Here is a 24,512-nt window from a genome sequence, read left to right on the forward strand (position 1 = left end):
TCTGAACACTGGAACAATCATATAACAGCTCTTTGACAGATGACACACATGCAGAGTTGTCCGTTAAAGGCAAATTGTCGATCACAGTCATGATTTCCTCAAGATGTTCTGCATAATACAGGGCAGCTTCCATCCAGGAACCCAACGGGTGATGATTGGCTGTGGTGGAAGGGGAATAGAGGGGAGTTTATCTCGAAAGATGGCTATTCTTGATGGAGCCTTACAAAACACTTTCTTCATTGTTGAAATGAGAGTATTTACTGCAGGAAACTCGGCCCTAACTGTTTCTGCGAGTCTATGCAAGGCATGGGCCATGCAAGTCACATAAATTAAGGAAGGATAGAAAGTTTTGAGTAGAGGTGCAGTGGCAATCATGTAGGAAGCAGCATCGGAGACAAGGAGAAGGACTTTAGAATCATCAACACTCCCAGGATACAACAATTGCAACCCCTTGTTGATGAAGTATGCAATGCTTTGACTATTGACTTTCTCACGCTGTTTAGAGCAAAGAAAGTGAGTGGTAGATGCCTGATTGGGTTCCAGTTTTCCTACTATAAGGTTAGCAATGTACCTGCCCACAGAGTCGGTGGTTTCGTCCACACACAACCATATGCAAGACTCCCCAATATCCTCCCTGATTGACAAAATGACCTCATTGTAACAAATATCTAAGTAGTTTTTCTTTAATGTAGATGCTGATGGGATGTGCTGCTTGGTATATTTCTGTAAAAAATCTCTGAAAACCGGATTATGCACAGCATTCCAGGGGATATTTGCTGCAACTAGGGCTCTACATATATCAGCATAGAAACCATTTTGGGTTGTAGGAGACCTCATCACCAATAAAATCCCAGTTGGCAAAGGAGTTCGAGAAGGTGACACAATCTCTCCAAAGCTGTTTACCCTTGCCTTGGAAGATGTATTCAAAACCCTTCATTGGGATAATAAAGTAATAAAAATCAACGGGTTATATTTGAACCACCTGCGATTTGCCGATGACATTGTGCTCATAAGTGAAAATCTAGATGAGCTAAAAAGCATGATCTAGGAATTAAAAACTGCCTCTGCTAAGATTGGTTTGGAAATGAACATTAATAAAACAAAAGTACTAAGTCCAGACAGTCAACCACTTAAAATGGGAAACCAATATATAGAAGCTGTTGATGAGTACATCTATCTTGGACACAAGATAAAACTTGGAAAAGACAACCAACGTGCAGAAATTCCTCGCAGAATACATATGAGTTGGACAGCATTCCAAAAACTAAGATTCATCCTCACCAACAAGGATGTTCCAATTAACCTGAAGACCAAGGTTTATAATACGTGCGTGCTGCCAGTTGCTACTTACAGTCTGGAAACGATGACTCTGACGAAGGAAAGTGCTCGCAAGCTTCAGTGAACACAACGAGCCATGGAGCGACAGATACTAGGGATTAGCCTTAGGGATAAGATCCGTTCAGAGGACCAGGAGAAGAACTAATTTAACAGACATCCTAGAGAGAGTAGCAAGACTAAAATGGCAATGGGTAGGACACGTAGCTCGACAAGACTACAATAGGTGGACCTCTAGGATTGTTCAATGGAGACCATGGGAACATAAGAGAGGCACTGGAAGACCCCAGCATTGGAAGAGCCATCTCGGCTCGACGACATAAAGTTGTTGGCTGGAACACGCTGGTTCCAAGTGGCTCAAGACCGAAGACGATGGAAGCATATGGAAGAGGTCTATATCCAGCAGTGGATTGAAATAGGCTACAAAAGAAGAAGATATAGTTTGTGTGAACAGAGTCTGTCTAATGTTACTTTTCATGGCTGCTTTCGCTTTGTGACTGGCAGTATCTGCATGCTGCTGAAGGTGGCATTTTTTCTCATGTGAAATCTAAAACACAAAAAAGTGATGTCAATTAGAGACTAAGATGAGGAATAGAAAAGGTGAGCTATTGAATAAAATTTGTAATTTTGAACTATTTAAATTAAGCCATTATTACTCTAAAGTTAATTAAGAACACTCCAGTCCCTGAAGGGCCTTGGCTTTCAATAATGGTTGCTGCCCAGCTCATGGCCTGCAGATATTGGGTGGCGTGTGATCAGCACGATACATCCCTCAGCCGTATTGCCTTGCCTCCGTGACCCCTGCCCACTGTAGCTTCTCAATTGTCATCACGATGCTGGGTCAACACCGTTCCAGACCTCATAGATTTCTAAATTACTGCCGGTACTGGAAATCAAACCCACGTCACCTGGACTAGGTCTCTACAATTAATTAGAGGAGCCAATATCAAAACCTTAGTTTTAGATTAATATGAAATTTAAGATATATGCACATACCTGTTTATTGCAGTACCAGCAGAAAATAATCTTGCCATCAAAAGTCATCCCTGGAAATTGTACAAGCCATTGTTGTATAAGCGCACTTTTAGATGATTTTGTTTTAGGCATGATGAACTATATTCACTTAAACAGATGTTCTTTCACTGGCGACTTGACACAGTATGTCCCTTCTTACTACCTGGTCCTTGTTCTTCCTAGATAATCCTCCCTCCCCCTCACCCGGTCACTCGACACAGTATGTCCTTTACTACCTGCTCGTTCTTCTAAGCTAATCCTCCACCCTTCACTCAGCATTCCTTTGGTGACATTTGCCTGGGAAGAGCACATTTCTGTGAAAAACCCACCCTCTGCTGTTCTGCTCGTTCCAGGGATGTCCACTGTGTGATTGTAAAAATTACAGAAGTTGAATTTTATTTTAAATGTAGAAAATAGGCATTTTAGGCACTAAAATAGTAAAATAGGCTCTAAAGGTCCAAACAGGCATTTTAGGGCACTATAAAACTCTATTAATGTAAGGGATTTATCATGAAACATCAACATACAATTAAAAATCATGTTATTTAGTAAGGAATGAAATAGGCATTTGCCTTAAAATCCCAGGTCTAGTGATAAACTAGGACATGGTTCCAAGGCATAGAAAATCATGCATGTTTGCTCAAGTGAAACTATAATTAAACCAAGTTACAAAATCAGTAAATATAAAAATGTACAGTATTAAAATGAAAGAATTCAACTCAGGATTCCGTGTGTTAAAGGTGAAATTCTGAAACTGAAACCACTGTAGTGTTTATAAACAAAACAAATGAAGGGCAGTATATACAGTACATGAATGAATTGTAGTCAGTCTTGCTATACATGGCAGTACATTTCTGCTGTATTTCCCAAATACTTTTATTACTTGATCATTTTGTTGTATATTGGGAGAATCGTCCAGCATTTGTTAATGTTTATGTGTTTCTATTTTATATTTATTGTGTGTCAAAATGCTCATGCACAGATTATGGTTGTATCAGAATACAAAAAATTTTAAAATTAAAATGGAGATGTTGGCCCGTGGCAGATATATCAGTACACAACTTCATGTACACATCCAGGGAGCGAAGAGAAAATAATCATGTTCTATCTCTGTTCTAGCAGCGGGCTCGTTCTCTGACCAATCAAACTGAGTAGTAGAAGTGGAGATGTACTCTGGCATCCAAACTACAGACATTTCAGTTAATTATTTTATTTCTTATTTCTTCGCTTCAAGTTCAAGGCAAAGTAGGACAATCAAATTACAATTGATGCCCAATGTATAGCAAGGAAATATTAGTGATGGTGATGATTGTTGTTTTAAGGGGCGTAACATCGAAGGTCATCAGCCCCTAATGGAATGAGATGGAAGACATGATACATGATATTTAAAATTTTTTAATGTATCCACCGACAAGAGTTAAAAAAAACGGTGATGAGAAAATGAGTATGAGATTAAAACAGCAGTGGATCTAATTAGCAATGCCTTATTTTCCAATAAAATAAGAGAAAATATAGGAGACAAAGGAATACGGCATTGCCTGATAGTACAAATGTCTATACATAATTTACATTAGACGTTAAAATAACACATTAAAATGCGCAACACAAACTAAAATGAAGTCAACAGGATAAAAGCGCAATTGACACAAAAACACTAGCACAAAAGACATCATAACACGATAAAACAGACCACTATCCCTCATAAAGCGGATGACGAGGTCTGCTGACTGCTCGCCATCACGCAGGATAAGGGAGATTGTACTTGTGAGGTTAAGACTACGGCGAAGATCGACAAGGTCCATACACTCCGTAAGGATGTGTACCACAGTAAGATGATCGCCACAAGTACATACCGGACGGGGTTCTCCTTTCAATAGATGGGAGTGAGTCAGGATACCGTGGCCGATCCGAAGACGACATAATACCACAGCTTCCCTCTGTGAAGCCCGAAGGGAAGTCTTCCATACCTTCGTTGTACCTTTTATCACTCTCAGCTTATTTGCAAGAGGAGTGGCCTGCCACTCCATCTTCCAATGGGACATAACCAGATGTCTCAGCTGAGAGGGAAATATTAGTATCATAATCATATCACAATATCAAGGTGTGAAAGCCAATGAAGAGCTTCCTCTCCTAAGCAGTTCAAGTCTTCTATTTTGCCTCTGAACATACAGAAAGGGCATTCAAAGATAATATGGTCCACCATTCGCTTTTCTTCTCTGCAGTCACACTGAAGACAGATATTGATTCAAGCCCAAATGTATAACCCTAAGCTACCCTACATGCTCCACGTCGGTGGTAAGCTATGATAAGATGAGACTGAACTGTCCTGAGCAACCTCTTGATAAAAGGACAAAGAAGAATAATGTTTATGGTTTTACGTCCCATTCACTACTTTTGTGGTTTTCAGAATTGCCCAAGGTGTTGGAATTTTTGTCCCAAAAGAGTTTGAGATGCCCATAAATCTACAGACACAAAGCTAGTGTATTAAAGCCCTTTTAAATCGCAACACAGTGAGCCAGAATTGAGTCCACCAACTTGAGCTCAGAAGGCCAGAGCATTAATGTCTGAACTACTTGTGAAGTATGTCACAATCATGAGCCGCTGCAGTGGGTACGAAAGGGGTGTGTGAGTGTGTGTGTGTTTGTGTGTGTGAGTGTGTGTGAGTGTGTGCGCGCGCGCATGTGACAGGCTGCCCGCACATTACATTATTTGTTGCTGTCGTGGGTAAAGGGGCAACTTATCCAACTTGCAAAAGGGAATGATTAGCAGGTTTCAGGCCAAGATAGGAATGTGTACAGCAGTATTAGAATTGCAAAGAGTTCTTTTCTCTGGGTTCTGGTTTAAGCTTTACGAAAGAGATGGATCAGACAAAAAATAGCAGTGGACAAACACCCTGTAATCAGTGCTGGAAGAACACAAACTAGTGGCACCAGTGGTAGGACCTGAGAAAGGTTTTGTGGCATTCTGTGGGAACACTCATCTATAAGAAAGGCACTCTCGCTTGGTTTAGTTCATCCTTTCATATCCTTTCATATCACGTACTCATACATGCCTTTTCTTCTGTGGGGCAGATGGGAAATTCCAGCAACACAATGTTCCTTGTCACATGGCTAGGAGTTGAAAAACAAAGAACAAGATATTCAAATACTTCCCTGGACCCCTAATTCCCTAGAAATGAAGCCAACTGAGCATCAGCAGGAACACCTCGACCATCGCGTTTGCTCTAAGGATCCTCTGCCACAAACCTTCCAGCAGTTATGGAATGCACTGCAGGCATTATGCCAGATAACTGTGACAACCTTTCAACACTTTACTGGATTGCTCCCAGACTGTCGACCTGCTGACCTGCCTGTACATATTGGTTACTCTGGATTTTAGCTGGTCATAATGTGATTGGGCCCTCGGGGGAGCCTGTCAACCCCTAGAGGGCACGTCCCTAGATGGTAGATAGAGGGCCTACAGAAATGTGGGCTGGTGAAGATACCTCAGAAATGAACCTGCGGACTAACAGGCCGCCCTACCGCTGGAGACTTTACAATAGTGGGACACCCACATTCCACGGGTCATAAATATGGAAGGCCCCCAGTTTAATATGGCGGTGTGTGCAGAAGTATTATTATATTTTTATACTTTTGGTGGTAAAGAGTGCAGTGCAATACTCCAAAAGTGCTACAATCGCTTCAGATAACCCTCCTGGATACCTGGAAAACATAATTCTATTGGAAAAACTATTGGTGAGTGAAAAATGTACTCTTAACGGTTTGACGTGGTGCATTGCTGAAAGTCTGGGGATGGCAGCCATGGGTCGCTTCAGCGAAGGGACGGGAGCGGTGTTGTCAGACTGCCTGTAGATAATCAGCCACTGCTCTGCTTGGCACTTGCCCTAAGTGGGGACATTGAACTAAACCCGGGTCCACAACAGTGCACAATTTGCGGAAATAGTGGTAGGAGGAACCAATTATTTGTCCACTGTAATAATTGCTCGCTAAAAGGCTATAGAACCTGCGCAAAAGTCTCAGGGTCTGAATTCAGAAAAATAAAGAACGGTTCCCGTACATGGTTATGCTGGAAGTGTGAAATGCCGCTGTTATCAGACTCGTTCTTTACAGTTACCAGTGATACGCCCAGTGACTTAGTAAATAATTCTAAATCTACATATGTAAATAAAAATATATCACTTTTTGCCTTCAATGCGCGCAGTATTATGCGACCTGGACGGTTACAAAATATCCACGCATCGCTTGAAAGCCATGACCCGACCATCGTATGTGTCAATGAGACGTGGTTGTCCAGCAAAATTAATGACTCAGAAGTGTTCCCTGACTCGCTGATATTGTTCCGTAAGGACCGATCCCACCGCTCTGCAGGGGGAGTTCTAATTGCAGCCAAGCCAGAATGTAATCCAACTCTAGTTCATCACCTAGAGACAGCAGCCGAAGCACTGTGGGTGGAAGTGACGTGCAACAAAGGCAAATTCCTTATTCGATCAATTTATCGCGCCCCTAAGTCGTCGCCAGAAATGAACGATGAACTAATCCTCTCTCTCGAGCGTGTGCAACATGTACAACAAAATTACGATGCCATTTATATTCTGTATATAGGATAATATCTTATGTTTATTTCCACCTAGTTTTTAGTCAGTCATCAGCCCGAAGGCTGGTTGGATCCTCAACAGTTCCGCCATCAGCTGTCATAGATGGCCTAGGCATCACTGAAGAGGCGTGACGTAGTTTCCCGTTGCTTTCCTCACCGAGCCAGAAGTTGCTATTACATATCAGTCTGCCAAGCCCACTGAAATGCATGCACCAACCGACCCTATGAGCTACAGTTTCACACCATTCATAGCAGGGACTGGCTGCGTAAGGAATGGCATTACTAGCATCGCTCATACCTCAGTCACTTTCATTTTGTCAAAGCCAAGGATAAGACAGACACAGATCAATGAAAGTAACAAAATTGCTCTAGCCTATACCAGAAGACTTAGTGCACTGTAAACACATACATAGTGGAAGGCATAAAATATCAGTTCTATGAGAATATACATTACATTCAAATGATACTAAAAACTGGTGGATTCATAGGTAGTACATATAAAATGTTCAATGAAATAACTAAAGATCTAATATATTGATAAACACATGTAGTTCTTTGTTGAATAGGACGTCGTATGATTGTACGGCTTGAAGCCGTAGTCATTAATAGATGTCTAATACATACTGATTTCATATGTTTTCCACTATGTATTATACATCTATTAATGACTACAGCTTCAAGCCGCACACTCATACGACGTCCTATTCAACAAAGAACTACATATGTGTTTATCAAAATATTAGATCTTTAGTTATTTCATTGAACATTTTATATGTACTACCTATGAATCCACCAGTTTTTAGTATCATTTGAATGTAATGTATATTCTCATAGAACTGATATTTTATGCCTTCCACTATGTATTAGACATCTATTAATGACTACGGCTTCAAGCCACCTTTTTTACTATAGTACAATCAAACGAAGTCCTATTCAACAAAGAACTACATATGTTTTTATCACTATATTAGTTTTTTAGTTATTTCATGAACATGTTTATAACAAATGTAAATCTTTTCTCTCTTATAATCATCAAACACATTTTAGAATATCTTTAACCAGATGCCTGGTAAAATAATAAGGTTTTTTGATAATGACTGAAGATGCCTCACAGTAGGAGGCGAAACATGTCTCATCTGAAAAATGTTTCAACATAAATGCCAACATCTTATATTGTATTGAATAGGTGGAAATAAACATAAGATATTATCCTATATACAGTTTATGAAACTTTCAATACGGACGAAAAATGATTTTCATCACTTGCCATTTATATTGTCGGTGATTTCAACCTAGAAATAACGTGGTCCAGAAATGCTGCACCTGTTCCAAATAACCCCCTCGCTAATAAATTCCTTTCCGCTTTCTATGATCTATTCCTTTATCGATTAATGTTCGAAGCCACGCGTATTACGCAAACAACACGCTCAACCCTTGACCTTTTCCTAAGTAATATACCACAGTCCGTCCAATCTCTTAATACTATTCCTGGATTCTGTGACCATCAGGCAATTCTCGCAACACTGACCAATATAAAACCATCCCCCAAACTCCATACCAAAACAGTTTATAATTTTTCCCGAACAAACTGAAACGATCTATCCACTTTACTATCCAACCGCCTCCCCGTTCTCACCTCAGATTTCACCGTCAGTACTGACATAAACAAGATATGGAATGACTGCAAGAAAATTTTCTTTCAATGTGTAGAAGAAACCACACCAACAGTAAATATAACCAGCAGACGGAAATCTCCACGGATTACCAAGGAGATAGTGCGAGAAATTTGAAGAAGGACCGCCTGTACCAGAAATGGAAAAGAAATCCAACCGATTATGAGTGGGAGAAATACAGGCTTGCATGTTTCAATAAATGATCGATCATTTCAAGAATATAGTCAGCCTGTGTTGGGGTAATACGAAATCACTCGCGAAATTCAGTCGAAGTGAGGTTATGAAATTTAATCCTGTCTTTGTACGTTCTCTTATTGGATTTTTCATCACTGTCCTCACAATCTATCAGAGATTCCTACGATTCTTACATCCACAGTCTCAACACCAACTCCAAGGAACTCTGGGCTCTTCTCAAAAGTAAAGGTTGCAACAGAGCTCCATCTGTATTTAAACATAACAGTACGGCAGTCTCCACACCACAAGAAATTGCAGACACCTTCAACAGGAAATTTAAAAGTAACTTCTCCATACCTACTGAGGAAGAGAACATGCTATATTCAAGGACAACATCTACCCCTCTCTTCCCTCTAACCAACCTGTATTTCTCAACGAATGAAGTAAAGGAGAGCCTTCTGAAAACAAGACCTCATGCCGCGACCGGGCCGGACCGAGTGCCAGCAAGAATTCTCAAGAATTGTGCAGTCGCCTTGGCGCCCTCGCTTTGCGTTCTCTTCAACTATTCCATTAATACCGGGTCTGTACCTTTGGAGTGGAAAGAAGCCAACGTAGTGCCAGTATTCAAAGATGGAGATAAGGAAAACGTAGATGATTACCGCCCAGTTTCTATAACATCAGGGGTCTGTAAATGTATGGAACGTCTAGTTGCTAAATATATGTTGGATTTTCTCAAGGAGAGAAACCTGCTGAACTCAAACCAGCACGGCTTCATTCCGGGAAAATCCTGCACAACACTTCTAACGAAAGTCATTGATGACTGGCAGTTCTCTTTGGAGCAGACTGATGTCTCACAAATAGACTGTGTGACTCTGGACTGGAGCAAAGCTTTTGACCAGGTGTCACATCAAAGACTTCTGTTAAAACTTAGCAACTACGGCATTCAGGGTAAACTGCTGTCATGGTTGAGGTCATTTTTGGTGGGTCGAACACAATGTGTTGTGTACGGAGGAGCCAAATCAGACCAAACCTCAATTACTTCTGGAGTAATTCAAGGCAGTGTGATAGGGCCCCTCCTGTACACGATTTATGCTCTCGACTTACTGGATTGTGTAATTTAGACCATGGTGCAGTATGCCGATGACACAAGTCATTTACAGAGCCATGAAAAACAGTGATATTATAAAATTCCAATCGGATCTGGATAGTATAGCTCTGTGGTGTGAGGTAAATAGAATATATATAAATATTAAGAAGTGTAAATATATAAGACTAAGCAGAGCTAAACAACCACTCCAGAACCAACCTACTCTATGTGGAATCCAACTGCCGGCTTCTAACTCCATCAGACTGCTTGGTATTCACATTACGGACAATCTGAAATGGAATAAACACGTAGAGGAAGTGAGGTGTAAGGCATACCGGGCGCTAGGTTTCGTCCGTAGATGTCTCTCAGGAGGAAGAAGTAAAGCCCTACGAACGGCTTATATTTTCCTTGTGCGGCCCATACTATTATATGGCCTTCCTTCCTGGTATCCAACTACAACGGAAAATATGAGGAAACTAGAAGGTGCCCAGCGACGAGCAGAACGTTTAATTAACAAACACATCCCCTTAAACACAGCCAGATCATTGCCACCAGTGAACTCGTTATGTACACAAATAGATGTCACCTTCCTTAGGAAATCCCTGGCAGATAACACACACCTCTCCCTTTCCACCACCTGCAGCTCAATTACCGCTCTGTTAAAAGAGGCCAAGGAGTTACTCTTGTCCCTCCCTTCGCTAGAACAACCTCATACTTAAATGGGTTTTACTCAAGGGCTGCTCGTACCTGGAACCTTATACCATCTGAGGTAAAGCTACTTCCTCTTCCTCGCTTCTTCCGCGAAGTAAAGAAAATGTATATGTAAATAGAAACCTATATGCGATGTATATAACTTGTGTTGTTGTTGTTGTTTGAGTCATCAGTCCATAGACTGGTTTGATGCAGCTCTCCATGCCACCCTATCCTGTGCTAACCTTTTCATTTCTATGTAACTATTGCATCCTACATCTGCTCTAATCTGCTTGTCATATTCATATCTTGGTCTACCCCTACCGTTCTTACCCCCTACACTTCCTTCAAAAACCAACTGAACAAGTCCTGGGTGTCTTAAGATGTGTCCTATCATTCTATCTCTTCTTCTCGTCAAATTTAGCCAAATCGATCTCCTCTCACCAATTCGATTCAGTATCTCTTCATTCGTGATTCAATCTATCCATCTCACCTTCAGCATTCTTCTGTAACACCACATTCCAAAAGCTTCTATTCTCTTTCTTTCTGAGCCAGTTATCGTCCATGTTTCACTTCCACACGAAAGTCTTCAAAAACATCTTTCTAATTCCAATATCAATGTTTGAAGTGAGCAAATTTCTTTTCTTAAGAAAGCTCTTCCTTGCTTGTGCTAGTCTGCATTTTATGTCCTCCTTACTTCTGCCATCGTTAGTTATTTTACTACCCAAGTAACAATATTCATCTACTTCCTTTAAGACTTCATTTCCTAATCTAATATTTCCTGCATCACCTGCCTTCGTTCGACTGCACTCCATTACTTTTGTTTTGGACTTATTTATTTTCATCTTGTACTCCTTACCCAAGACTTCATCCATACCATTCAGCAACTTCTCGAGATCTTCTGCAGTCTCAGATAAAATAACAATATCATCGGCAAATCTCAAGGTTTTGATTTCCTCTCCTTGGACTGTGATTCCCTTTCCAAATTTCTCTTTGATTTCCTTTACTGCCTGTTCTATGTAAACATTGAAAAGGAGAGGGAACGAACTGCAGCCTTGCCTCACTCCTTTCTGGATTGCTGCTTCTTTTTCAAAGCCCTCGATTCTTATCACTGCAGACTGATTTTTATACAGATTGTAGATTATTCTTCGTTCTCGGTATCTGATCCCTATCATCTTCAGAATCATAAATAGCTTGGTCCAATCAACATTATCGAATGCCTTTTCTAGATCTACGAATGCCATGTACGTGGGCTTGTCCTTCTTGATTCGATCCTCTAAGATCAGACGTAAAGTCAGGATAGCTTCACGTGTTCCTACATTTCTTCTGAAGCCAAATTGATCTTCTCCCAACTCAGCTTCAACTTGTTTTTCCATTCTTCTGTAAATAATACGTGTTAAAATTTTGCAGGCATGAGATACTAAACTAATGGTGCGGTAGTTTTCACACCTGTCAGCACCGGCTTTCTTGGGAATAGGTATAACCACATTCTGCTGAAAATCGGATGGGACTTCTCCTGTCTCATACATCTTGCAGACTAAATGAAATAACCTTGCCATGCTGGTTTCTCCTAAGGCAGTCAGTAATTCAGAGGGAATGTCATCAATTCCAGGTGCCTTGTTCCTATTGAGGTCACTCACAGCTCTGTCAAACTCTGACCTCAAAATTGGGTCTCCCTTTTCATCAACATCAACAGCCTCTTCATGTTCCAGAACCAAATTATCTACATCTTTACCTTGATACAACTGTTGGATATGCTCCTGCCATCTTTCTGCTTTGTCTTCTTTCCCTAGAAGTGGTTTTCCATCTGAGCTCTTAATATTCATACACCTAGATTTCCTTTCTCCAAAGGTTTCCTTGATTTTCCTGTATGCAGCATCTACCTTTCCCAGGACCATACAGCCTTCGACATCCTTGCATTTCTCCTTCAGCCATTCTTCCTTAGCTGCCTTGCACTTTCTATCCACTTCATTCTTTAATCGCCTGTATTCTTTTCTGCCCTCTTCATTTCTAGCATTCTTGTATTTTCGTCGTTTATCAATCAGGTCTAGTATCTCCTGAGTTATCCACTGATTCTTAGTTGATCTTTTCTTCCTAACATTTCTTCAGCAGCCCTACTGACTTCATTTTTCATGACTCTCCACTCTTCCTCTATAGTGTTTCCTTCAGCCTTTTCATTTAGTCCTTGTGCAACATGTTCCTTGAAACAATCCCTCACATTCTTTTCTTTCAACTTGTCTAGATCCCATCTTTTTGCATTCTTTCCTTTCTTCAATTTCTTCAACTTCAGATGGCATTTCATTACCAACAAGTTGTGGTCAGAGTTCACGTCTGCTCCTGGGAAAGTTTTGCAATCCAACACCTGGTTTCTGAATCTCTGCCTAATCATAATGAAGTCTATTTGATACCTTCCAGTGTCTCCAGGTCTCGTCCACGTATACAACCGTCGTTTGTGGTGTTTGAACCAAGTATTGGCAAGGACTAAATTATGATCAGTGCAGAATTCAACCAGACGACTTCCTCTTTCGTTCCTTCGTCCCAATCCAAATTCTCCTACTGTACTACCTTCTCTTCCTTGGCCTACCACTGCATTCCAGTCTCCCATCACAATTAGATTCTCGTCACCTTTTACATATTGTATTAAATCTTCTATCTCCTCATATATTCTTTCGATTTCTTCATCATCCGCTGAACTAGTAGGCATATAGACCTGCACTATTGTGGTGGGCATTTGTTTGGTGTCTATCTTGACGACAATAATTCTTTCACTATGCTGGTCGTAGTAGCTTACCCGCTGCCCTATTTTCTTATTCATTATTAAACCAACTCCTGCATTTCCTCTGTTTGATTTTGTGTTGATAATTCGGTAGTCGCCTGACCAAAAATCTTGTTCTTCCTGCCAACGTACTTCACTTATGCCAACTACATCTAACTTTAGCCTATCCATCTCCCTTTTCAGATTCTCTAACCTACCACAACGATTCAAACTTCTAACATTCCACGCTCCGACTCGCAGAATGTCAGTATCCATCTTCCTGATGATCGCCCCCTCTCGTGTAGTCCCCACCCGGAGATCCGAATGGGGGACTAGTTTACCTCCGGAATATTTTACCCGAGAGGAAGCCATCATCAGTACATCATTCATACAGAGAGAGCTGCATGTCCTCGGGAGTTAGTTACGGCTGTAGTTTCCCGTTGCTTTCAGCCGTGTAGCAGTATCAACACAGCTAAGCCATGTTGAGTATTATTACAAGGCCGTATCAGTCAATCATCCAGACTGCCGCCCTTGCAACTACCGAAAGGCTGCTACCGCCCTTTCGATGAACCATTCGTTAGTCTGGTCTCTCAACAGATACCCATCCGATATGGTTGCACCTGCGGCTCGGCTATCTGCATCATTGGGACACGCAAGCCTCCCCACCGCGGCAAGGTCACATGGTTATAATTTGGAATTGCACGAAGGATGGGTGCAAATACAGGTGTATGTGGGCAAATGTGTACGCGTGCGCATGTGGGAGTGGTTGTGAATAAGTGTGTATACAGGGGTCTGAGTGAGAGTATAAATGGCTGGGTGTTCTTTAATACTTTCAGGATAAATCAAAATAATTATTATTCTAAGGGTACAGTGTTTGTAGTGTAAATATGTAAATTTAAAATTGTCTACATAAGTTTGTATGTAAATATTCAGTAGAGTTTATGTACACATGTGGAGATGGAGGCACTTCCATGTATGTGGGGCTTGCCCTTTCTCCATCTACCACCCCTAAATTGTACATGTACAATTTAACGAAAATAATAATAATAATAATAATAATAATAATAATAATAATAATAACAATAATAATAATAATAACAACTGTGGAGAAGCTGGAATACGGAACGGTGTGGCTGGTGGAAGTCATCCTAGTACGTGGGAGTAATAAGAGTAAAAGGTATTTGTCCATAACTATGGGCATATATCAGATTTTGTGTCTGCTCTCCATGTTAGGACCACCCTAAATTCCTGCTGGCAGTAGTTCTAAAATGCCCGACGCCAGGCTGTGGCGACAAGCTGGTCAGTAACTCCGTTGCAACCCATGAATCAAATCTACGTCAGTTTTGCCTAATAATGGTAGGATATCCCCCAGAAGGGACAAGCATCCGCCTCACCTGACCACCCCAACAAATGGACAAAGGCTAGCCTAAACCAAACAACATTTACCGTACGCATCGCCACGCTCAACACTGGAACTCTTACAGAATGCAGGCGTAAACTCGCAGTGATGCTGAAAGAACGGAAAGTTGACATTGCACGTGAGCAAGAAACACATTACAAAGGCCAGGAATCTTGTGACATCGGAGATAGCTATAAACGGATCTACCATGGTACATCCAACAGCAATGGCGTTGCCGTCATAGTTCGGGCCAGCCTACGAGATCGAGTTGCTGCGGTTCAACACTATTCAGACCACCTACTGTCAATTACAATCGACACTGTATCTTCTTGACTTCATGTCCTCTCTGCATATGTGCCACAATCTGGCTGTGGTGATCTAGAAAAGGAACAGTTTTGACAGGAGCTACAAGACAATGTTTCAGCATGTCCTGAAGATGAGTTTCTACTTCTCTGTGGTGATCTTAATGGGCATGTTGGTCACGCACAAGATGGTTATAGCTGCCGTGGGGTAATGGCTACAGTATCCGAAATGATGATGGAACGCAAATTCTGGATTTCGCTGAGGCAAATGACTTGGTGATTGGTAATACGTTCCTCAAAAAGCACATCAACCACCTCATCACCTACACCAGTGGTAACTATAGCAGCCAGTCGAGGAAAAAAAGTATAGACACCCAAGTTAATACGTTAATAAAAAATGTATCCTTTGTCCCACATAGAAACAAGCTACACCAACATTTAGCTTATTTTACTCTACATTTTATTATCTGGAGTAAATATTTTTATCATACCCAGTAAAAATTTTAACACAGGTTGAACAAAGAAAGTCCCGGTATTTTTTCCATTTCTAACGCAGTGCTCATAACTTTAAAAGTATTGATCTGATCGTTACCAAACTTTAATATATCTTAAAGTAACTTATTGTTGATCTGTATACCGAATTTTTATTTAATCTGATATTTGTGATAAAGGTTGTTGTAAATTTAATGAAACATACCTGCCAACATAGCATAGCATATACTGTGCCACGGTCTCGATGAAAAAAGGACGACATAAAAGGCATCCATATCTACAGTTACAAGGCAAATTGACCATTAAATTAAAAATCTTACATTAAGAAAACATAAAAATGGTTACAAAGAAAATGTATCAAACACGGAACGAAGTGCATAGTAGTTTCCTTCATTCGTAATATGAAAATTCGAAACTCATTTTATAGGTATCTCGGAACACATGGAGATAACGTGTGTTATATTTTGTGGCCATAATGAAAAGAACAAATACCAGAAATTGTCACCGGCACAACTCTCTAAAATACATTCAACTCATTAAAATTATGAACTAAGAACGAATGCACCGAAATACGGGAAACTACCACATACAAAACAGATCAATGCCTCATATATTATTAACACGCAACTTCGACAGGGGGAAATGCACAGAACCGGGGGAAAAAAAAGACAACCACACGTGGCCTAGAACTCCCTACGAAACTACGCACAGAAACTTTTTTAACAGCGTGCGAACCACACAATAAGGAACTCAATCTTTCGTCCCGATTAACAGAGTCACTAGCGCACGCTAGCATCTCTCGCTTGTAGGATGATTGCCGTCGCGAATTCCCAGCTGTAAAACACACACGATGCTGTAGTGAGTGGGAAACACGATACACTCGCCAAATGAAGTATCAAATAAATACGCTTGAAAATGAGGGTGCGTAAATTACACAAACACACAATAATTTATCCTAGGGGAAGAGTATTGACCTTACTAGAGGTTTTATTGCTCAAACATAGGAAGAAGTAAAAATGAATCGGAAAATTGGAAAATGAGTTAAAAAACGGAAAGTTTCTGGGTAAATAGAAAGGGTTGGCGGGTATGATGAAACATTTTGTCATTCCTGGGTGATCATAGCCTTAAAAAATTTGGCTTGTTCTGAAGCTCATGAGAATGTCAGGCTAAAATTAAAACGGCTTTTTGCCTGCATGCAATTGTTGATTTTATATTGACTTGTATTTAATTGGGTGGTTGTGTGAGAAGAAAGCAGCCTACCGGCTGAGTGGTGTTACCTATTTGCCGCACCAACTGAACTCTGGCACTGCTCTGCATCAGCTCTGAGTCATGTAGAGCTACTTCGCAATGAATGTATTGTGTTGTGGGGTGAGAAAGTGGAATAAGGGAATAACAGGCTAGATGACAAACGGTGGTATTTTTCCCCATCATCCAGAATGACCTGGCCAGTAATCAATCGAACCTGGGACCCTTGTATCCAAAAACTAACATGCTCACCATTCAGCTACAGAATCTGACAAAGTAAAGGATTTCTTCACACACAGTAGGGACAGAGAGAAGAAGGTCGATGGAGGTGATGAAGGATCTGCACCAAGAAGCCTTGAGGTCCATTACTCCCAAGCTATGGAAAAAATGCATTGAACACACCAATAAAATTGAGAAACATTATTGGGAGAAAGATGCGCTCAAGGAAGAAGTCCCTAATATTGATCCTTTTGTAATAAATTTAAGCGACAGTTCATCAGGTTATGCTGATGACTGAAGAAGCGTTTTAAATCTTTTTTTGATTTCATGATTTATTGTTAAAGTTTGAACTCTGTAAGTAGGCAGTGAAAAGTTGTAACTGCTGTGTTATAGTACAACTTTGTTTTCAAAAAATTACAAAAAACGCCATTATTTGACCTTTACTGTATTGAATTACATTCGTGATGAGAGTTTGGTGTGGAGGGAATGTGTTACTCTGCCCTGCACGCTCAGCTGACCGGAGTTGTTAGCGACAGCGTAATCTGGAGCCTGTTCCACAAACAAACTTTGCAACTTTTCAACTTTGCACTTTTCAATTCTTGCAAAGTGCGAAGTCTCTCTGTTCCACCATAAACTAGGTTGTACTTTTCAATTTCTTCGCAAAGTGAAAAGTCTTTGTGAATGAATGATCCGATCGAGTTTAGTCCATGAGCAAACTGTATAGGCCTAATACTCTATAATTTTAATGCTTTATTTTTCATGTCGAACTTGACAGTATAATTGTCGTACCATTAAAGTTTTTATCATGGGAAAGAAGGGTTATTACAAGAAGCTGGCTGTGCTGGAAGTTGTCAAGGTGAAACGTGACATCCTTTTTGACAACTTTAAAAATGCAGTAACCTCTCAAATGACGACATACATCATTGTTAACGAGAATACCGTCAACACATCCACATACAGAAGGATATCCTGTTGCTATATTAAGTGGATTATCAGGCCAACATACTGTTAGGAAATATTACATTTACTATAACATCTATGACTTTGGTAACAGTTCTGCAAATAATTGATTTTGATGTCCCATGCATTGCGGCTACACTGTGCAGCTGGGCCCCATTTACTAACCAATGTAAGCATATAAGAATTTGTTCTTTTTCGGAAAGGAATTGATTGACTTTGTTGCATGTTTCAATAAATGATCGATCATTTCAAGAATATAGTCAGCCTGTGTTGGGGTAATACGAAATCACTCGCGAAATTCAGTCGAAGTGAGGTTATGAAATTTAATCCTGTCTTTGTACGTTCTCTTATTGGATTTTTCATCACTGTCCTCACTTGATGCTAACAAAAGCTCGCGTCGTAACGTGTTTATATCACTAAACCAAATTCTACACCGAGAAACTAGTGTACATATTTGTTAATGAAAAGGGAATCATCTCTTTGCAAGATTTATGAAAATTTTTCACTTCATTTCTTTGCACTTTGCATTTCTGTACCAATGGAGGAACATAACAGGCTTGAAAAGTGAAAAGATTCCGAACTTTTCACTTTTCAAGCTAAATCTGAAAAGTGATGGTGGAACAAAATCTGAACTGAAAAATGCAAAGTTGTAAAGTTTGTTCGTGGAACAGGCACCTGTACCCTCTTACTAAAGTTCAGATAGAAATGAGACATTTTAAAGAAACAGCGACTTCTTCTCTGCTTCTAAGGAAAGCAAGTTTCTAAATAATTCTGTGAAGTGCACTGATGCATTAATCTCTAACGAAACGAAGAGATGCTTCTCATAAGCGAAATAAGAGATATACTACATAATTCTATAGATGTAGCGAGTGCTAGTCCAGTAAAGGTTTCTAAAAACTGACAAAACAACTAAAAACCACTTATTGTACAGCAGAGAATGCCCAATTGATGTTCAATCCAGCAATTGCTAGGGTTTCCAGGGCCAAGTTTACTGATCTCGCCGGCCGGTAGGCTGCTTTCTTCGCACACAACCACCCAATTAAATATAAGTCAATATAAAATCAACAATGGCATGCAGGCAAAAGGCAGTTTTAATTTTAGCCTGACATTCTCATGAGCTTCATAACAAGCCAAATTTTTTAAGGCTACGATGACCCAGTAATGAGAAAATGTTTCACTAAATTTACAACCACCTTCATCAGAAATATCAGACTAAATAAAAACTTGGTATACAGATCAACAATAAGTTACTTTAAGACGTATTAAAGTTTGGTAACAATCAGATCGATACTTTTAAAATTATGAATTTTCAAACTGAGTACTCCGTTGGAAAGGGAAAAAATACCAGCACTTTTTTTTTATTCAACCTGTGCTAAAATTTTAACTGGGTACCATAAAAATCTCTATTCCACATAATTAAACGTAGAATAAAATAAGATAAAGTTGGTGTAGCTTGTTTCTATGTTGGACAAAGGATAGTTTTTTTATTAACGTATTAACTCAGGTGTCTATACTTTTTTCCACGACAGTAATATCGGATGTAAACGTCATACCATCCGACGGTGTAGCCCCTCAACATTAGCTGCTCACGGCAGACCTAAGGATCGTAATCTATAATCTTCATTTCCGTATTGACGAATTACACAATTAGAAATAGGAAAGGATTTCCACCTATCAATACTTGTTTATTGCACTTATTATGCTACAGGACCAGTTTCGACCCTTTACATAAGGTCATCTTCAGCTGAACCATACATACATATCTATGTGATGAAGCTATGATTAACACTTTGAAGACGGACCCTCATACAAAATATAGTATGTCACCCCTCATGGGGTGACACGGCAGTGTGTCCAAGCCTTTCAACTTTAGGCTGTCGCACGAAACTAGCGCTACCATTCGCTGTTGTATTGCATTGCTTGTTCACGTAAGGTGTTCATAGAGTGCAGCGCAGTGCCCATTCCTTTCTCAGCACGCTGGGCATTGCGCAACAAACAGTGGAATTTCTCTGACATTTGTCACCCCACGACATACGCAACCATCAGAATTCAATTATTAATGGCAAGGAAAATAATGTGGATTGGGGTCTATTATTGCTTTATTCTTACATACTGGTTGAGATTTAGCACTCAGATGAAATTGTAAACCACGGCTACGTGTGAATTAAAAAAATGTTTCTGCAAACCTGGGAATGTTCCCCAGTAATTGTCACTGGCTGATGATTTGGTTGAATCACTGCCCGATGCAGCACCGGAATCTTTGCTAGTGTCCTCACTACACAAACTACTGTTGAATTCTGACTCGGAAAAGGTGTCATCACATTGCAAATCCTAAATGTCAACATCTCTTGATTCAACACTCGAACCCTTTTCAGGTTGTTCTTCTATCTCTCTATCGGTAATCATGGCTTACTCAACACAGAAACACATAACATGAATTCATTTCTTGTCACAAAACTGTAAATTACAAGGAACTCGTTGAAAGGCGCGTAATTCAACAGCTCACAGTACAGAGCACAGTGTTCCACAACAACAAAGGTAAAAAGGCCGTCACCCCTGTAGCGGTGACATGCGCTTTCCCTGTTGCATAGTCAACCTAACAACCATATGTCACCCCAATGGGGGGACACAAAAATAGTAACTTTGAACATGAAATATGTGTCTGATTATCATCTACGAATGAAATTACGAACATCCGTAGCCCACAACAACCTGAAAAATGTATACGGCATTTCAGCAGTTTACCGCGGAAAAAGCAAATGTACACGTCGACGCTAAAGTGTTAAAATTGTATTGTCAAAGGAATGCCATATGATAATAAACATTACGTCACATCCAAATGGGGCATGTCGTAACGTGAACGGGCATATATATAAGGATCTCCAAACATCGTAGAGGTGGAGGGATAAATGCTCCCGAAAAGATCAAGTGGTGGAAGCTTAAAGACCAAAAGGAGACTCTAGCAGGCAGACTAACTTTTCCTCCCATTGACCTGAATGCGATTGACAACACGTGCACCACATTCTGCAAATGTCACTGCAACCGCCACAGCAACTTTGGCTACAACAAAACCTAGTTCCCACCATACTGGACAGGTAAACGTCGTTATGGACAGCCCAAGTCCAAGAAAAGGTGTATGAAAAGAAGGCATATAGAAACTTTGTTTCACAAAAAACACCAGAGAAAGCCCAAAGATACGTCATAGCCAAACATGAGGCTAAGAAAGCTGTCGCTGAAGCTAGGCACAGTCACTATAACGAGCTGTACACAACATTGGACTCAAAGGAGAGGAAACTATCTTCTGGCTGACCAAAGTTAGGACAAAGTCAGCACAGGATATTGAGCACTATATGTGCATAAAAGGCAAAGACTTGTTGCCATAAGACCTATCTGTGTCAGTGTGACGTAAAGCAAAAAAAAAAAGGCAAAGATGATCAGCAATTACAGGACATCCTCAAATGTTAGCAACAACACTTTGAAGAGATTTCCAAAGTTGAGTTCCCACATCCCGCATTCCAGAAAGTAACAGCAGGTCCTATCTTACACATCACATCAGAGGAAGTCACCAGCACCATCAGGAATATGAAGAACCAAAAAGCGCCAGAACCAGATGATCTTCCGGCAAACTTCTGGAAGTTGCAGGAATTAAAAGAATCCACGATCAACCAGCTGACCAACTTTTTCAATGCCATAGTTGACTGTGCTTATCTTTAAGCAAAGAGGTGATCCAGCAGAATGTGCAAATTACTGTCCAATTCACCTCCTGTCGCACACAATGAAGATTTTTTTAACAATACTTGATCGACAATTGTGTAACAGTATCAGCATTAGTAACCAGTGCGGCTACATCAAGGGTGCTGGAACAACCAATACCATCTTCGCTGCCAGAATGCTCATTGAAAAGCACACACAGAGAAACAACCACCACCCATATTGCCTTCCTTGATCTTGAAAGGGCTTTTGACCATGGTCCGCATCCTGTGATCTGGTATGCACTTTGTGACCATGGGATACCAGAAATGCTTATCAATTGAATCAAGGTGCTATACATCGAACACCACAAGCCATATATGTTGTGCTGTCGGCATCACTGAGAGCTTCCCAGAGAAAGACGGTGTACACCAAGGCTCCAGACTGTCCCCATTGCTCTTTGTCCTCATAATGGACACAGTCACATGGGACATGCAAAGGAGTGCCCCTTTGACTCTTAAATGCAGATATTGTCACACTTGCTGATACCTACAGAAGTGGATTGCAGCATCAAGTTGAAGACTGGAACAACCATCTCTCACAAAACGGTCTTCGAGTGAACAAAAAGAAGACCTAATACCTGGAAACTGTCACAAGCAATGGCTCAATTCAAGTTGATGGAGACACCTTAATGAAGACTGTAAGCTTCAAGTATCTAGGATCCCGTCTACAGGCTGATGGTGGGATAGATGATGAAGTGCGAAGCAGGATAAAGAAAGATAGAAAGGAAGTCACAAGTGTACTCTGCGACTTAAGGATGCCACTATATCTGAAATCCAAAACATACCGCATGATAATATGTCCTGTTGCTTTATACGGCGTTGAATGTCGAGCAGCTGACAAAGCTACAAAGCCGTCAATTACACACCATGGAAATGCGTAGTTGGTCGATAGGCATCACACTCCCACATCATGTCAAAAAACAACACCATCTGCCAGCAAATGGGACTGCACCCATCACTGATAAGGCACAGGAAAAAAGTCTCCAATGGTATGGTCATGTCCTGCTTGCTGTACCTGAAACAGTTACCAATTTCACCCACACCTTTCAAACAAAAAGGTAACGACCGTGTGGGCGTCAAAAGTAGTGCTGGCATGACACAGCAAATGCTGATATGAAGACTCTGAACTGAAGAACACACGATGCCCAGGACCGTGCAAAATAACGAGCGAAGATTAGAACAGCGGATTTTGCACCAGCAGGAAAATGCTAGAAAGAAGAATAAGAAGAATGTGACAGGACTCAACTGCCTACAAGTAGCATTAACTGTCCATAAGATATAATCCATTACAATTATAAACTGTCTCAGTCTAATTTTGATTTCAGTTCAATTCTATTGACTACTTGGGCCTCAATCCAGCTTTCAAAATATATTTTTCTGTGGTTGCGGTACACAAGCTGACCATCGTCAGTTCACCTGTAGGTACAAGGAAGGAGTTGAGGTGCAAAAATACTGTGTTCTTGTAAAATTACCTCATATACACAAAACTAAACAGTACAGTACACATGACTAGGACAGCATATAGCGACCATGTTTAGTTGGTGACTTAGGGGTGATGTCATACACGACATCATAGAGAGTTAGAGACGGAATTAATATCCAAAAACTAAGTATGAATTTTCGCTACCACGCATGTGGAACAAATTTAATTGAACATTTTACTATGATCAAGAAATATGCTTACGACATCATAATTATGACATCACGTTACCCCTTTTCCTTCTATAGACAGCAAATGATATGCACCTGCATCCTCTCAGAAGAAAGCGTAACACCTGCGGTGCTTATGAGCTTGGGTTCATCTAAATATGGACATATCCACGGCACGTAATGGAGTATTAAAAAATACATACCATGACGTATAATAATAAAGTTTTTAAGTTAAAATATTTGGAAAAATATAATTATATACCAGCAAACTATTTTCTACGTCACTGAACAGGTAAGCAGTGTTGTTAGGGGTTGAAAGGAGGGGATTTCTGAACAGTAACCTCAATAAGGTGAATGCTTATTACATTGAATGAATTTTGTTATATTCTGCATCCATGCTATTGAAACAGGCCACCATTCCACAATCCATTCTCTTACCCCAAGAGGTAACGGTTTTTAAGGTTGGTACTGCTGAAGAAAGTCTCAAGTGCATGTTTAGGTCGAAGAAGAAAGGGTGGTAATCAGCTGCAGTTCGCCAATACCACATGCTCGTGATCACTGTACAATTACTGTCAATTCAAGATTTTATATTTATTTAATGGCTCGTGCATGCACACTGTGTGGTATTGTGCATTTACTTAATTAACAAATGATTTGTACACATTCAAAGTGAATTTATGTGTGTTTTTGAAGTGGAGTTAACTGCATATGACAGTGTGATGAAACTAATCTCGCAAGTGATTTGAAATTCAAGTAGGCTATGCTGGCTTTGCAGACTATTTTGACACATGCAGCAGATATCATCATAAACTTCTACGGTAATTTGTGAGTACCATTTGAACACGCTCCTTCTTACTCTTGCTACTGTGTGGAGTTGCAATGTAATGTCATTTCTAGGGGAGGGTCAGTGGGTCCCTGACAAGCATAAAATAAGGATCTCTCCTCACTGCTGCTTCATGTAAAATTTCAAATCATTTCTACATGCTTTTCTCGTTCCTAAACATGCACTCACATTCGTAAATTGCTCCATAATGATTGGACACTCGTGCTAACAAAGTGATCTCTCATGTTTTGTTGCTTTGTTTTCAATTTCCAGTATTTTAAAGGTTCATTGTGATTTCTATGGTGAATTTACATCAACAGTCTGCATTATCTGATGTGACGTGATAATT

The 24,512-nt window shown here is 40.3% G+C and overlaps 1 protein-coding gene across 3 annotated transcripts in view; it reads right to left on the reverse strand.

Moving 5' to 3' along the window:
• Positions 1-24,512, reverse strand: part of LOC136876349 (terminal nucleotidyltransferase 4B) — a 142,204-nt gene that overhangs the window by 115,629 nt on the left and 2,063 nt on the right. The window contains exon 2 of one of the 3 annotated variants that reach the window (XM_067150214.2): positions 22,476-22,705. The exons of the other annotated variants lie outside the window; for them this stretch is intronic. Within the exon in view, the coding sequence (XP_067006315.1) occupies positions 22,476-22,480 (5 nt within the window). The 5' untranslated portion in view covers positions 22,481-22,705. The remainder of the gene's footprint in view (positions 1-22,475; positions 22,706-24,512) is intronic. 3 annotated transcript variants of the gene reach the window in all.

The sequence above is a fragment of the Anabrus simplex genome, chromosome 6 (assembly GCF_040414725.1).
Source record: "Anabrus simplex isolate iqAnaSimp1 chromosome 6, ASM4041472v1, whole genome shotgun sequence".
Lineage (NCBI taxonomy): Eukaryota > Metazoa > Arthropoda > Insecta > Orthoptera > Tettigoniidae > Anabrus > Anabrus simplex.